The 15,834-nt window shown below is 47.4% G+C and overlaps 1 protein-coding gene across 1 annotated transcript in view; it reads right to left on the bottom strand.

Moving 5' to 3' along the window:
* Positions 1 to 943: 943 nt before the first annotated feature.
* The window catches only part of sema4c (sema domain, immunoglobulin domain (Ig), transmembrane domain (TM) and short cytoplasmic domain, (semaphorin) 4C), a 75,375-nt gene continuing 60,484 nt past the window's right edge, over positions 944 to 15,834 (bottom strand). Inside the window, exons 7-16 of the mRNA XM_070904293.1 lie at positions 15,718 to 15,814; positions 15,078 to 15,197; positions 13,406 to 13,557; positions 10,969 to 11,144; positions 8,763 to 8,907; positions 8,000 to 8,213; positions 4,878 to 4,993; positions 2,919 to 3,076; positions 2,166 to 2,257; positions 944 to 1,910 (exon numbers count right to left, since the gene is read on the bottom strand). Of these exons, the coding sequence (XP_070760394.1) occupies positions 1,015 to 1,910; positions 2,166 to 2,257; positions 2,919 to 3,076; positions 4,878 to 4,993; positions 8,000 to 8,213; positions 8,763 to 8,907; positions 10,969 to 11,144; positions 13,406 to 13,557; positions 15,078 to 15,197; positions 15,718 to 15,814 (2,166 nt within the window). The 3' untranslated portion in view covers positions 944 to 1,014. The remainder of the gene's footprint in view (positions 1,911 to 2,165; positions 2,258 to 2,918; positions 3,077 to 4,877; positions 4,994 to 7,999; positions 8,214 to 8,762; positions 8,908 to 10,968; positions 11,145 to 13,405; positions 13,558 to 15,077; positions 15,198 to 15,717; positions 15,815 to 15,834) is intronic.

The following is a 15,834-nucleotide window of genomic DNA, read 5'->3' as shown; positions in this document are numbered from 1 at the left end:
GAGGGAATGTGAGCGCGTCGCCAGTCACAGAGGGGAGCCGTTAGCCCCTTGATGATCGTTTGAACGCTGCTGTAGTCCGTAAGACATAGAAAAAGTACAAGAAGAAATGTCTTAATTCAAACCAACCATCGCAACAAATGGAAGTGGAAGGGATCGAGGAGTTTCTCCGGAGGGTAAATACAACGTGGGGGGAAAAAAAATACTAATTGAGCAGAGAAAGTCTTGAGAGATTGTCCTTCATTCAACTCCCCCCCCCCTTGCGTCTTTCACTCCAATTCACTTCATTTTCCATTTAATTCCCTCTCTTTGTCTCTCGCTCTCTCCCCTCTCCTCCCGGCCCCACGCAGAGCTCCTGCGACGGGGACATGATTGTCGTCTTGCTTCGAGATTAATTAGTCTTTTTATACCACTCTCACACTCTTGGCTCACAAATACAAAAAGGGAAGACGTGCTTCCAGTTTTTAAGTGCAGTAAGCTGAAGAAGTCTCAAAGGAAACAGAAGGACAGAGAATCAGTTCAATATTTCCAGTCAGCTGCGCTTGACGCTCATCGGCTGCTTTCAGCGCAGCGGCTTGAAGCCTCGGCTTGGTCCACTCAACGTAAAAAGAAACGCGCCCTTCAGGAAACATGTCACGCCGTCTCCATGCTCGAGGTGTCCTCTGCGTTCAGCCTTTTTAAATACACATTTTACACAAGTGGCGAGTGCACAGTGGAAGAAGAAAAAGCCACAATCCTGACAGCATGTTGCCCAGAACACAATAATAATAATAATAGGAGAGAGCATGTTGGCGAACACGGTGTATGAGTGTGTATATTTAACATGCTGTGTGCTATAAATGTCTACAGTGAGCCAAACAGGCATTGGCAGAGCGAGAGAGAGAGAGAGAGCATGGGGAATTGACAGCGTGTCACTGAAAGAGAGAGAGAGAGAGAGCAGGCATCCTCAAAAGGAGGGAGGTAGGTTGGTTGTTTTGTTTTTCCAACTCGGGGAAATGGAGACGGAGGAGGACAGGCCTAGACGGACGACTCCTCTGGGTTGGCGTCGGGCAGCACGCTTCTCTGTTGCAGAGTGCGTCTCAGCTCTTCCTTGAAGGGGCTGGAGTAGTCGTTCCCGCCCATGCCCAGGCCTCCCAGTCCGCCGCCCCCAGCGCCAGCCCCGCTAGCCCTCTCCTCCCCTGCTGTGCTCAGGTTGAGGCGGATGTAGCCGTTGCTACCGGAGCCTCGGATGTTGGTGAGGCTGAGACGGCTGGGGGAGTGGATGGGCTGGCCGGGAATGGCGCTGGGCGACGCCGTGCTGCTGACGCTGCTGGGCCCCAGGGCGTGACCGGGAACGATCTTCAGCGAGCCGTCTGAGTAGTAGTAGTTGGCGCCCGTCTCCCAGAAGCGGTCCTCGTCGCTGGGCATCTTGCTGGGCACGAAGGTGGGTGGCTCCTTGGGCAGGGTGATGGGGTAGACCAAGGTGCTCTCCAGAGGCTTCATGTCGGCTCCCTTCCCCAGCGCCAGCTTCAGCCTCCTGCGTAGGTAAAGAGCTGCTACAAGGAGCAGCAGGCACGCCGCTCCGAGGGTGATGACCAGCACCCAGAAGAGCCCCATGCTGCTGTCTGGAGCCCGGGCCTCCATGAAGACCGGAGCACTGGCTACTACGGCCACCTGGTAGCGCTCTGTCTGAAACTTGACCCCCTGCTCCTCAGAGTAGCAGATATAGCGGCCCGCCTGCATCTGGCCCGCCTCGGGGACGACGAGGGCCTTGAGGGTCCGGTCGAAGCGCGGCCCTCCTGCCTCTGGGTCACCCAGCTGGAGCTCACGGTCGTTGAGAACCCAGCAGGGCTGAGCCAGGTTCGAGACCAGCTGGCAAGGCAGCACCATGTCAGACCCCACCACGACGGTTACGTTCCTAAGACGGGAATGCTCTGCAGCGGAACAGGAGAAGAGGAGGAGGTGGAGGTGGAGGGAAGAGTAGAAAGGAGAGGGGGGGGTTAAGTGACATCCATAATAATTCCAATTCATATTCTACAGCAGCCAGCTCTCTTCTGCTTGATTCAATTTATTCAGATCAATCCAAATGTATTCACTCAGTCCAGCTCAAGTCCATTCTCTTTCCTGGCCCCTGCACTGACAGTCAACTCCCACAAGGGGCCACTACTGAGGTGCGGCCCCATACTCACCAGGGCTGGGGATGGAGACGGGCTTATCGAACTTGGCTTTCCCCCGGCTGAACCTTTCCAGCATGAGGTCCTGTGACAGGGAGGAGGTGGACCTGGAGGGGAGAGAGCAGAAAGCCGAGCAGGAGATTAATGATGGTCTCTCATGAGAGCTGAGGGACACTTCCACACAGAGCACTACAGACAACTAAGACTCCAGGATGTGTGTGTGCAATCTGTATAATAGTATATTAATACGCAAGAACAGGAATCTACAGAAAACACAGCACACTTTTGCAGGATCATTTCAAACTTTTAGCTACAAGCAACCTGTAAATGCCCTTAAATAGACAAATACAGTATATCAGCCTTTTTGTAAATGTTATCCAGTTCTGATATGCAGGAGGTCCCTGTCCGACCAAATCTCTTGTCAACGTAATATTTTACGTTTGTTTCACAAGGCTGGACAGTGAAACTCAAAGCAGGAGGGTTTTACTCAACAGCTTCGTGATGAAAGTCTGTAAAACCTGCAACGAAACCTGCGTCTCTCTTCTGTAAGGAGGAGCTTGTTGCCAGCTATAAGGCTCTCATGAGTATGGGTGCCAATATAGAGTTTAGGGGACACATAATATTCAAATAGTGTTTCAGAGGCTTTTCTAATGTTTGCAACCAGCAGCTTCTTTCAAAAAATATCAATACCGAGCCTCAAAATACCTACACTGGTGTATGTCTAGTATACAGTATGAATGCATGGGTGCACATAGGTACTCGTCTCACCCGCGGTGGAGGTCGATGCGGACGCAGGCCCGACCCTCGCTGTCCCAAGCGCAGTAGGGGTCCCGGGCGAGCAGACAGTCTGGCTGAGACTGATAGCGGCTGCAGTTGGCCAAGGGCAGCTGGAGAACCTCCGAGCGAGAGCCGATGTACAAGTACTTCTGCAGCGCCACAGAGAGAGAGAGAGAGAGAGAGAGGAAGACAAAGACCAGATCCAGCCATCACCCAGAGATAGAAACCAGAGAGAGATGGAAAAACAAGAAGAAAGATAAACACAGAGAGAGAGAGAGAGAGACTCAGTTAGGGGTTAGAGGAGATAATGGGATAATCACTCTCAATTACAATAACATTCACCCCCCCCCCCTCCGACCCTCTTCCAATCCAATCTGGGTTGCACTCTTTTCGCAAAAGCTGTTATAAAATGTCTGGCTGCCGCTAAGCCAGCGTTAATGAGATAAGCAGTGGGCTTTCGGGCTGGGAACGCCCCGTCAAAACGGCATCGATCGGCGGCCACGCCACTGTAGAGCCACGGGGACACGGCTGGCGTCGACACAGTGGCTCAGCTGACAGGCCAAGGGAGACAGAGAAAACAACAGGGGCAGAAGTTCAATTCCCTGCCGCGGTGAAGGATTGTAATTACTGTTATTGTGAAGAGGGTTTTGGATTCACGAGGCGACACTTGATCTGAAAAAGGGCAGTGCAGATGAAAACATCTGCCGAGTGGGAGCAGGCCGGTGGCACTGTGCTGACTGCCTGATGTATTATTGTGAGTGTTTAGCAAAAAGGGGTATTAACAGATCAGCAGAAGACAAAGTCCCACTGAATACCAATGAACAAATGATGCAACAGCAAAGCAAGCTAAAAGCATACTTTCGAGGGATATGATCAGATGAAGCACAGCACCATGCTGGCCAGGCAGGAGATCACTGACACAAAAAAAACAAACTTTGAGCAACCCCCCCCCCCCCCCCCCGAGAGACCATTAAGATTTCTCATCCCTCAAAAAGACATTAAACAACAGGAGTCCATGATGATAACATGCACATGGCTATGCTTTACTGTACTGAGTGGGAGCAGCTGGAAGCTCAAACTCAAACAATCCAACAAAAAAAAAAGAAAGAAAAAAAAGACAGAAGCAGAGCTGCTTTCTTCTGTTTCCTTCTTCTTATTAAAATCCCTTCTGCCTCAATTTGTTGCATCGAATCTGGTCTGATGTTCTTATCAAAAATGTACCCTGGCAGAGATGAATCGACTGGAATGTCAACACAGGACTTGAGACGAAAGGCCTTCCTGTTTGTCTGGAAACCATCAGACTCTATTTAGCACTAAATGGAAGTGATGGGTCTTAAAAGGGGGCACTGAGGCGATTTGCATCCGGCAAATTCTGTAACTTTCTGAAACCGGCAACGCGTCAATCACGCCCACTTCTTGCTGCGGTTGGCCAGCTGTGCAGAGGTCACACAACGGCGTCTGTCACTTTTCATGTGTAAAAACAAAAACACTATGAATGCCCTCCGGTCATTTCTATTATCACCCCCACCCCCTCTCTGTGACTGCCAGCATTTTATCAGATGGCAGAGAGAGATTCAAACCAGAGATGTTACTGTTCATGGTCAGGGTCTTAGCCTCTAAGCCACGAGGCACCCTGATGGCCAGCCTTCCACCCCGCCTGAACAACTATGAGGTGGTTGGTGAGATGGTCAAAGCTGATGAAACAGAGGCTGAGCGGTCCCGATGTTTCGTTACTAGTTTGGGTCAAGCTCCTGTAAAACACACACATGTTCAAGTTCCACGGCCCAAGTATGTGATGCAGCCTTTCCGTCAGAATGTGTAGTCTCCAAGGCCAGTTCAGGCTGACCCTAGTGACATCATCAGGGGCTATTTTCTCGCTGAGTCCCTATGACCGGGGAAAAGCAAATCCCTTGAAATGACTGAGAGACATCCTATCCCCCTTGTCCTTACCTTGGAGTGGGAGATGGTCAGGCTGTCCACTGGCTGGGCTGTCTCGAACAGCTGGATCTCCTCTATCACGTGCGCCTCGGAGCCCAGGACCACCACCCGCTGCAGCCAGCCCTCCGCTGCGGCACACGGGAGAGGAAGAGGAAGAGGAAGAGGATTCAGCTCACTTCACTTCTGAGCCTTTCAATTCAAGTTCACCTCAGTGCGACGGACTTTCTTCCGTCCCTCAGAGCAACTTTTCATGGCATGCATAAAAACATATATTTTTAAGCAGGGAGCTCCAGCACTCGGCTGAGTCCCAATAAACACACACCTTTGACAGCAGAGCAGCTCATTTAAGGATCATTGATATGATGTTAAAAACATTCACACACACACACACACACCTGTGACTGCACACCAGTTCATTTGAATAATAAAGATGTGATATCATAAATGCACCCATCCACCCGGTCAATTTAAATATTAATGATGTATAAACAAACACCACCGACTGCACAGGATTTTACTTAAATATTAATGCCATACTAACACATTCACAAACACACACCTGTGACTGCGTAGAAGTTCATTTAAATATTAATGGTGAGATATTACGACATATACAAACACACTCCTTTGATGCCAAAACAATTGATTTAAATATTAAAACACAAGCTGATCATGCATCCAGTGAAGTCATGCCAGAGAGCCGGCCTGCAAATAGCGAGGCCCTGGAACCGGCAGCCTTAATTAATGTTATTAATTACGTTTGTAATTAATGCAGCACGCGGCTACAGTGTCGTCAAGTTGTCTGCAACTTTCGCCGACTTCAGTTTTGTGAAACTTTAACGCCTGGCCCCGGCAGAATTTCATGCTACTCTGCAATTGAGAAACAAGGAAAATGAAAAAGAAAACAACTTCTCCGGGCCACAACTTGCAGCTCAGCAAGGAACCATCTAAAGGTGAATTTCAGAGTGGAGAAGCTGTCCCTGACCTTTTAAGACCTTGGGTAAACGTAATAATACCGGAGACATTTGAAAACTTTTTCATGTGGCGTGTGGGGAGCTGATGCTGGAGGAGGAAGAGGAGGAAGAGGAGATCCTGTGCTGCTTTCATGTAGGGCATTGTGAACAAGTTTCGATCCCCTGTGATGAGAGGCGTTTCAGGCCCAGCTGGTGGGGTGACCTTGATGTGTGTGTGTGTGTGTGCATCAATGGATGGAATGGTCTTACGTGCTGACATGTGCTGTCTTGTGTGGTCCTCTCGATTAAGAGACTGTCACGGATAATAAGAAAAGCTAACCCGGTAGCCAGAGGGAGGCTTGAGAGAAGGAAATGCATGCACACACATAGCAAGCAGCAGGCATATCAACACACTCGCCTCTCACGGCGTCAGGGACCAGTGCTGGCTAATCCCTCAATCCTGGAGCCTGTTTTTTTCTGAAAAACAGTCTCGACGAGCGCTCCCTCTCCCTCTCTCTCTCTCTCTTTTCACATCAGCTGTCGCTATGCTGCAGCTAATAGCTAATCAAGCCCGCAGCCCAATTGGCACTATGAGCGCACGTCTGCCAAGGGCCCTGTTGAGTTTGTGCTGTGAAGCACGACAAGGGGGATGACTGCACTTGGCTGCGGGAGCGTGAGTGTGTGTTTATATCAATTTGTGAGTGTGTGTTTGTGTGTGTGTGTGTGAGCGCGCCCATGTGTGTGTTGGTGTGTCCATGTGCGTGTCAGGGTTGGCCTCCCGGCTTGCCAGCAGAGAAGCCCCGAGTCCGCTGTTGTCACACTGTCAGTTGCCACAGTCACTCTGCCGCTGCAGTGATCTGAATAGTAAGTAGTTGAGGCGTTCTCCATTCATGAGATGGGCTGCATTCAAATTCACATTCCCTGGAATCCACTGACAGATCTGTGTTATTCAAGATTAAGGCTCCGGGAGGGCCGACTGACTTCAGATCTGTGCCAAAACAGGACACCTGCATATGGGCCTGATGGCGACTGACTGGAGATATTAATTAAGTCGCGCATACGTAGACGTTTCCTTTGATGCATGAAGATGGATCTCAGCATGCAAATCAAGTCCTTAATTGAAACCCAGCTGAAGTCTGGCCAGATGGCGTGTTGTTTTGTGCCACCATACCTAATGCCAGTACCTGTCCCTGTTTGCTGCCATGGCCTGTAAGCTCTCATCTCTCCTACAAATACTGTCTGCAACTCCTATCGACACACAGACACAAGCATACACTCACCCACAGTGGGGGAAGAGGGGAATATGAAAGAAGACCGTGTACCTAGGATGTATTTTCACCGCCACACAGAAAGAACACATGACTGCAGGAGGTGGGCAAAATAACAGCAACACCATATACTGCATAATGCAATCCAATGCAACAAACCTGCTAAAAAAAATACTAGCTTTACCCTTAGCTTGTAAACAGGCTAAAGTGATAACTGTTTTCACCTGAGAGGCTGAATGGAAGTTGCCGCTTCGGCTGAAAGCACTTAAAAACTTGGAAGTGTCGGTTGAAGTAAAGAGCTGGAAGCAGTTTAATTCAGTTGCTGCCGAAAGCATTTTCCATTTTAATTTCACGTTCAAGCCCTGTAGGCAGTTGAATTGTTTATATGTAAGCACTAAATGTAGTTGAACTATTTGAAGAGTAAGCACTGAAAGCAGTTGAATTGTCAGCAATTGAAATTTCATTTGAAGTTGAAACTCCGAAGCGAGTTGAAGCGTCAACACTGTAAATAGTGGCATAAAGCGTTGGTATGTTGGTGTGTACGCAGTGACAGAAGTTTAAATGTCACTTGGAGTGTGTGAGCGTCAGCTGTGGTGTAGAGGCTGAAAGCAGTTGAAGGGTAAGAGATGAAAGGATTTCAATGATCAGTTTAAGTGTATCAATGGGAGCTGAGTTGAAATTCCCCTTGAAGCTGAAGCTAGGGGGATAGTTGAAGTGTGCGCACTGTGAACAGTCAATAGGTCAATAGTGGTGCGTGACATCACATCACTCAAAACCATGATGAATGAATGAGCATGAAGAAGCTGAAGATGGGCGGGAATGAATTGCTTGAATCCTACTACCTATCTTTCAGCTCAAACTACCAGAGGTGCCATTTTTGTGGCAATAATAGGAACCCCCATAGAATTTGTACCTGTGCCGATGAAGAGCATGTTGTACGCCCGCTGGTCGAGGGCGCTAACCCGATCGACCGCCAGCCTCGTGAAGTTGATGCCCTTGGTGAGCAGCAGGGGGCGAGCCAGAGCTTTGTCCTCCATCAGCGGGTGCTTCTTGGCAAAGTTGAGCGTGGCGTCAGGCAGCTGCAGGGAGCTGTTGTAGCCGTTCTCCCTGTCCGAGTTAGTTATACACTGCAGCACAGGCAGAGGACGGAGAGACAGGGGAGGGGGGAGCAGACACGGAGGAGGGAAAGGAATGGAGGAAAGGATGTAGGGAAGAGCGAGAGGGCCAAGAAGGAGAGAGAGGAAGAGGAGGAAACTTCTTAGCTGCAGCTGGCACAGGTTGGCATGGCTAGTTGGCTTTGAGATGACTTCCCTCCCTCCCCTTCTCTCCCTCCCCCTCCATTTTTCTTTCACTCTCGCTCTCACCTCCGCCTGCCATCACACCCCTTCCTCTGCTTCCTTTCCTTTCGTCCTGGATCATTACGTTCTTAGCTTTTCGTGTCGTGCCAGCTTTTGCATTTTCCCCACTTCCACTGCTACAGTACTTCCCTCCCTCCCTCTTTCATTATCCTTCCTCTGCCAACTCATCTCTCCTTTTGAGATGCAATAGCTGACAACCCCCCCCCCCACCCCCCCCCTACATATTAGAATAATAATATTTTTTCCTGCTTCCTGAAGTACTTTAAGCAGTTTACCAAACATCACATCACATGTGCCAGTGCAGGGCTTCTTTCTTACCGATCCAGGCCGTGGGACAGGGACAGCGCCGGTGTAGCGTCCCCACCTTTGGGATGCCTCCCTGTACTCTTTGTAGGATCCCTCAAACACTTTCTTCACATCGCCGATCTGGTACTGGCACACTGCCGACACGTCCACGTCACCCCTGAAACATGCCGGCAAGGCGGGGAATTAGTGTCGTGAGGCGGTAAAAACTGAGAGATGGATTACTGGACGTCCTGTCATCCCGCTCGTGGAAAATATGACTTTTCAGCAGCAAGTAGCTTCTGGAAGTAGCGCAGGTAAAGCCAGACTAACATGCAAGAATGTGAGTCTGTCGCATGTTAAAAGCATGTTTACAATAGGCAGACACTGCCAAGGTGGGCAGTAATCACAGCACAGTAAATATTAACCTTGCAGCCGAAACCGAGTGAGCTGAAGTGATTGGCTGAGTGCTGACACATCTCCACTCTTTCTGTGGCGAAGCAAACTGATGTACAAACTGATAACGTAATACACTTCCTTGATGGGCAACTGAAATTAATCGGTTGGTGCTGTGATGCATTCCATTTAATGGTATGGTCGGGGGTGTGAGATCTTAATTTTACTCTCCAACCCAATTTTAGACCCCAAGTGGTACTGAAATTGGGTATTGACGCATGACCCACACACATTAAATCATACTTGTACTCCTCATCTCACAAATATATTTGATTTCCATGCTGGAATGAAAACATTCTCTGTCTTTTTTTTTTAAATCTCTCAAGCTGAGTCACTGGCATATTGATACAAAGGCATATAGTTATGAACAAGCCGAGCTTTGTAACCCAAAACATGACAAATAAATTCCAGACCGGTTCTTCAGTCCTCGCTGTAGTTATTTGCCGGCGCGTTACTTAAAAGCTTTAAATGAAGTGCGTGCTGCCGCCGTGAAATGCCCGTTATTGTAAGCTGTAAACAGAAAAGCAGAAATTCAGTGCTTTTCCAGGCCGGATCGGCGCTGTTCATGTGCAGCAGTGCCACAGGTTTCATAAGGTGGGCCTCAAAGCCAAAGGACAGCCCTGATGTCAGTAAGTTAAAGAGCTAGGCCCACTCAGTGAGATTATGACTTGAACTCCGAGTCATCATTTACATAATGTCCAATTATCTTAATGTTATCTCTCTCAAAGCCAGGGGGGGCTTTAAGGAATCCCCAGCGAGTCGCACAGTCCCAACAGCAGCAGGAGGAACTCTGAATGAAGAAACAAAGCTTGAAGTTCAAAGCTGCTTCGCTTTGTGATATCATATCTTATTGAAGAACACAAAAGGCTCACATCAAAGGGCATTACCCAGGGACGGAGAACGTCTCCAACCTTCCTCCCAAAGAACACCTCCTGCCCTCGCTCCTATTTCTTTGTCGATAAGTAACTCATTAACACATTACAATTATGTGGCGATCCAACAAATGCCAGTCTTTATCCGCTAATAATGCCGCAGTCACTTATCAAAACTAAGTTGACATTGTCAACACCCTTCTAATCACCCGATTGTAGATTCATTATCACACTTCAAGTAAGTTTCCTCTGTAGCTACTTCAGAAGAAAATACTCATTTCGTCAAGCTGAAAGCTAAGAGCCAAGAGTGGTGGACATCAACAGCGCTTGTTTCCCCCTGATCAGTCTCACAAACGTTCAAGAGCACCCGAGTAACCAATGGCATGACACCTTTCTGCACCTTTCTTCCTGCATAACAAGAAATGAGTAGAATAAATAATCGGATTCAACTAATGACTCACCAGTCATGTCCTCTTGTTTATGTTGCAGTGGCAGTGGACCTGATTTAATCAGCCTGGCTCTGTTTAATGGGTTCACTATCATCCGAAACACCATTAAGTCCACGTGACGTTAAATCCCCCGTGAAACCATAAAACATATTCGAGCACACTTGAGTTGTATCCACTCAAAACAGCTCCCGTTGCTGTCAGTTCAAGGCCTATTCTATTAAAGCAAATATCTAATCACATGAAGTACCTCATTAGAGCCATCATATCAGAGTGACCCATGATTTTAATAAAAAGCAGAGTGTCTGACATGTTGGCAAAGTGACGCCGTGTCTCGTCCTGAGCGCGGGTGTGTCATAATTAGCTCCCATTATTATTTGACAACGATCCTGAAATTGAGCCACACATACGGTTTCCATCACACGTCTCTGACGGCGCTCCCCCCCCCCCCCCCCCACCCCGACTCACCACTGGGCGTGGAAGATGCCGTAGAAGGTGGTCCCCCTCCAGTCCTGGCCTGGCAGCGTGAAGACGGCCCTCAGGTTGTTGAAGGAGACGTGGCGCTCGGGGAGGGAGCACTCCAGCCGGGCCTTCTGGAAGGTGGTCCACTTCTTCTGCAGGGTCCTGGTGCCACCCAGATCCCCCTGAGAGAGGACAAATCAGGTCTCATCAGTGGCTGATATAGGTCGATTATATATGGATTCTTTTGGATTTATTAAAGTGCCCCTCCATTCGATAATATGTTTAGCTTAGAGTTTGACACTTGAAGGCTGTTTTCACATTCATCTGCTGATGGGGGAAAGTTTCTCTGTGCTCACCTTAAATCTTAAGACGCGTATGCACAAGTGTGATTTTGTGGCATCACAGCTACTATAGTTTGGATGTGATGTGGAAACTTGACATCTCCAGTGCACACACACTGAGAATGGACTCTTCAGTGAAGTAAGAGAAACCTTGTGTTCAGCAGTTAAACTTTTTGAAGTCTATTTGCATATTCATAGATTCTGGAAGAAGGAGTAGACTTTAATTTCAAGACTTTCCAATGCGTTTTTTTTTTTTTTTTTACCATATCAGACACAAATTCTTAATCAAAGCAGAATTTTTTTTTTATTCTATGTTTTAAAACATGTCTGGAGGGGATCTTTAAGTTTCCTTCTAAACCTTCTGTAGTGATGTGTACTTTATAGTGTGGTCAGTACACCGTGACAACACTGTTGGGCGTGGCTACAGATGCAACGGACAAGAGGAGGGCTCTACTTTTCAACCCGGTGTTCAGTTGCTCTGCTCACTTTCTTGCTAATACTTGTTGCATTTCATGAGCATAATATAATATATAATGGATGGCTACCATAATTTCTGTACACACTCCGTATGTACATAATAGTAAACCTGTTCCACGTGAATTGGCTGTTTTCATGTTGGAAAAGACTTTAAAGGATGCATGTAGACCCTGAGATGCTCAAGGGTACCACTGAAAAGCAGGACAATGGTAATATTCAGTTATACAATAAACATTGCATCGTATATATTGATGGGTAGTTCCTTTATATACTATTCAGTGGGCTCTAAAGAGGCCTGTCTGCCAGATACGTCTCATTCCTATTATCCTCAGTGATTGCAGAAGCTGTAAAAAAGGAATAAAAAAGATGTAGACATTGTGCTTCTGCCGCAATCAGTAGGACGCGCAGAATGATTCCTCTAGTACACATCATGCGCGAGCATCTGTTTCTAATTTCACTCAAAGAGCTTTATTGTTCATCACAGCGCAGACATTAAAGGCCACTTCCCATAAAACGTGCATGTATTGTACACTTAATTACACACATCCCCCAAGACCGTTAACAATCTGTCCGCATTTTGCTCAGTCTAAAGGCTACTGAGATGGTATGGTTACATGCATAACTGTAACATGACACTCAAACCCTGGCCGCGTTGACTGAAAGGTCACTGAAGTCCTACGGAATGAAAAGAAGTACAGCCGAAAGTCCCCCCGAGTGACTCTCCTCGCAACGAGGAGCACCTCGGATGTCTGGCCATTGTGTCACTGTGGTATAGCAAACCGAATCAGTTGTCCTAACGAGGCCATTAATTCAGCAAATGAACACATGAATTACCAAATAGCTCTACGTCAATGTAATTGTTACACATTGCTAGAAAACTGGGGTTAAGCTGAGATTCAGTTGCTCTTGTTGTGGATCAAATGAAAGCACAGGGCGGCTATTTCATTTTATTTGTGCTTTATTCTGGTAGCATTATATATACATATATATATAATTTCACAGTGTTTCCTGTGTTAGCTACCTACAAAGTTGTGTGCTCTCAGTTTTGGCAGCTTGTATCCCTTATATGAAAAAATCAGCTGAAAGCAAATGAGGATTGGACCTGACCCGAAAATAAAGCGTCATTATGTCAACTTTGTAGTGTGAGTAACGGCTATTCCAAGTGTGATTTATAAGCTTTGCAGGTTTATATACTTACTTTATATACATATATATATATATATATATATATATATATATATGTATATGTACTGTAGCTGTACTGGTTGCCTCCTTTTATGGTTCTGTAAGCCCCAAACTGTTAGCAAGTGCTGTCTCACATTATTAAATGCTCAGAAGCAGCTGCCAAAACAGCTGGAGAAAACACAAGACAGCTGATTCCAAGCCAAGCACGCACGGAACTATGATTTTGCTGTCGAAACTTGTTTTGGGGCGAGCAAATCTGTCCTAAACAGTCACTAAACAGGTTGATAACTGTTTGAACTAGGTTGTGCTTTTCCCTAGGTTTCGCCATTAATACGCGCCACGCAGAGACGCCACGCAGAGAGTCCGGATGAGGCAAGTTTTAGGAGCTCTCTAATCGAGCGCGTGTTCAGATCCGCTTCGATGATCGACCGGAGCATTACCTTGCAGACGCGGGCCACTCTGGCCACAGTGAGCTCCGTGTCACAGTCCAGCTCCAACGCTCGCTCACTGAAGAAGAAGTAGATCTTGTCGTCGTCCCCCTCTTTGCTGCCGCCGCTCTCCCTCACCAGGGCTGAGCCCACGAAGTCCGGCTCTGCACACACACACACACACACACACACACACACACACAGAGGAGCATATCAGAAAGTGTATTTACGCACGATAATAAAGACATACATCACAGCTGAACAAATACACGGCCTCGGTGTGTAGGTGCCTTTGGACTGGATCTCACACACACACACACACACACACACACACACACACACACATATAGACACACAAGCTCGACACCTCCATCTCGTACCCTGCAGCCCCTTCTCACCTCTGTCTATTTTCTATCATCACTCCCTCCTCTGCCTCATCTCTCCTCCAGTCACTTCTCGCTCTCTCTGTCTCTCCAGTGCTCCCTATTAACGCCCCCCCCCCCCAACCCGTCTTCCTCAGATTCCCTCTCTACCCAGTCCTCATTAGGGCTGCGAATGCTATCTTTTTTTAGGAAAAGGCAGATACATCTTTCTTCAACATTTCTCTTTTTGGTTTTAAATCACAAGGATACGAGGTTTCCCCAGACGGACTGTTCTGTTCAGTATAAAACCCTCTGAAGCTGCATTTGGAGCCATCATGGGACTCAACAACTCTCCACTGAAACCCAGGCCAATTAAAAGCTTTTAAGCTGGTCAGAAGCTGCTTGAATTAAGGTGAGTCTGGCTTCTTGGGTCCAGGTCTAGTTTTTAATGAAAGCTTAGTATCAGCATGAATAATAAATGGACACGGCGGACCAAACCTCAGCCTCATCTGTATGCTCCTCCTTCCTCCCCGTCCACTCCTCTCACCTCTCCCTCTATCTTTCATCGCCAAACCCTAATGTCTGTTCTTTCATCACCCATTTTTTTTTTTTCCTGCTAACTTCATCCTCATCTCTCCCCTTCATTTCTCTCCAAGTTGCTCGCTCCTGCCCCCCCCACCCCCATAAAGATAACGATCCTCTGCTGCAGCCGAGTCCTGCGCTTCATTTCCTGTAACTCATTTCTCTTTCTCTTGTACTTGCATGTTTCTGGCTCTTGTTTTTTTAATGAAACTCAGTTAAAAAGAAGCCGGCGTTATCAACCTCTTATGTGGTTCATCTCATTTGAATCCATATTTAATGTGTCAGTGTCACAGTGTCTCGGAAACTGATGCAGAATATTTTAGTTTAATTCAGTGGCTGAAACAAAATGTCATTTTGTTCGGAATATATCATTTTAAGACACAAGTTTACAATTGCCAGATCCCCAGCACGCTATAACTGCGCATGATGTGCATGGAACTGTAGTCATGGTGATACTGTACAGTAGTCTGTAAACACACACGAGTAAAAGCGTAAAGTGTGTTTGTCTGCTTTAACTGAGCTACAAACGTTAACCTGGAAAACTCGCTTAGAACTACCAACAGCGACAACAAATTCTACGAGAAGAACCGGTCAAATACAAACACAGTTCTGACCAAAATTGTAAAAAATAAATAAAAATAATCCAGTCCTTCCCCTTTTCTCCCCTCGCCTCTCTCTTTCAGTTGGCAGGATTACCACTTCTTTCTCTTTGTCTTCCTCATGTCCTTCATTCCACTTACCATTGAGCCAGGCAGGCAAGTATTCGCTCTTCATGCTGTAGTGCTGCTGGCCCAGGTTCCTCAGAATGACCGGCTCTGTACCCAGGAAGTTGTTGAGCGTCGCTGAGTACAGCTCCTTATCTGTACCAACAAAATGCGAGCTTTAGTTTAATTTTGCTTTTCAGCCACAATTGCACAGGCTAACAATGAGAGAAGGTCGGCGGTTCAGCGGGGAGACACAAAAAGGAACGGAGAATGGGCGTCAATAGGTTCAGTGAAGCTGTTCGCGCCGGAGCGAATGCAGCACGCAAAGTTAAATTGGACTTCTGGACTCGCGGTGGAATCGTGTGGTCACAAAACAGATGGGAAAAGCTGCAGGGGCGACTTGTGGAGATTTGATGGACATTTTATGCTTCTGTTCGAGCTGTGGAAACATGGTGCTGTTCACTGCACTGTACAGACTGCAGAGACGGAACAACGGGAGATTTTCAACTGTGGACTAGACGTGCACTTTTGGTTTTAAATGATCCTTAAATGACCATTACGCCCGTTCAGAAACCTGTTAGCATTGTCTGTATACTAGTACATGAAAACATGCATGCATTTACATAAAGCTAAGTACAGTATGCGCTCACACTAACACATGCGCACTTCTACTCACCCACTATCAGGCCGGTGTGGCCCTTGGCAGGGTCATATGGGCATTTGCCCTTCCCATCTTCCAGAGGTGCAGTGTTGAGGGTAAAATAATCTGCGTTCTGCAAGCACACACACACAC

This window comes from Enoplosus armatus, chromosome 4, assembly GCF_043641665.1.
Source record: "Enoplosus armatus isolate fEnoArm2 chromosome 4, fEnoArm2.hap1, whole genome shotgun sequence".
Classification (NCBI taxonomy): Eukaryota; Metazoa; Chordata; class Actinopteri; order Centrarchiformes; family Enoplosidae; genus Enoplosus; species Enoplosus armatus.
The sequence above is the reverse complement of the archived record's forward strand: the minus strand, read 5'-3'. Positions and strand labels throughout refer to the sequence as shown.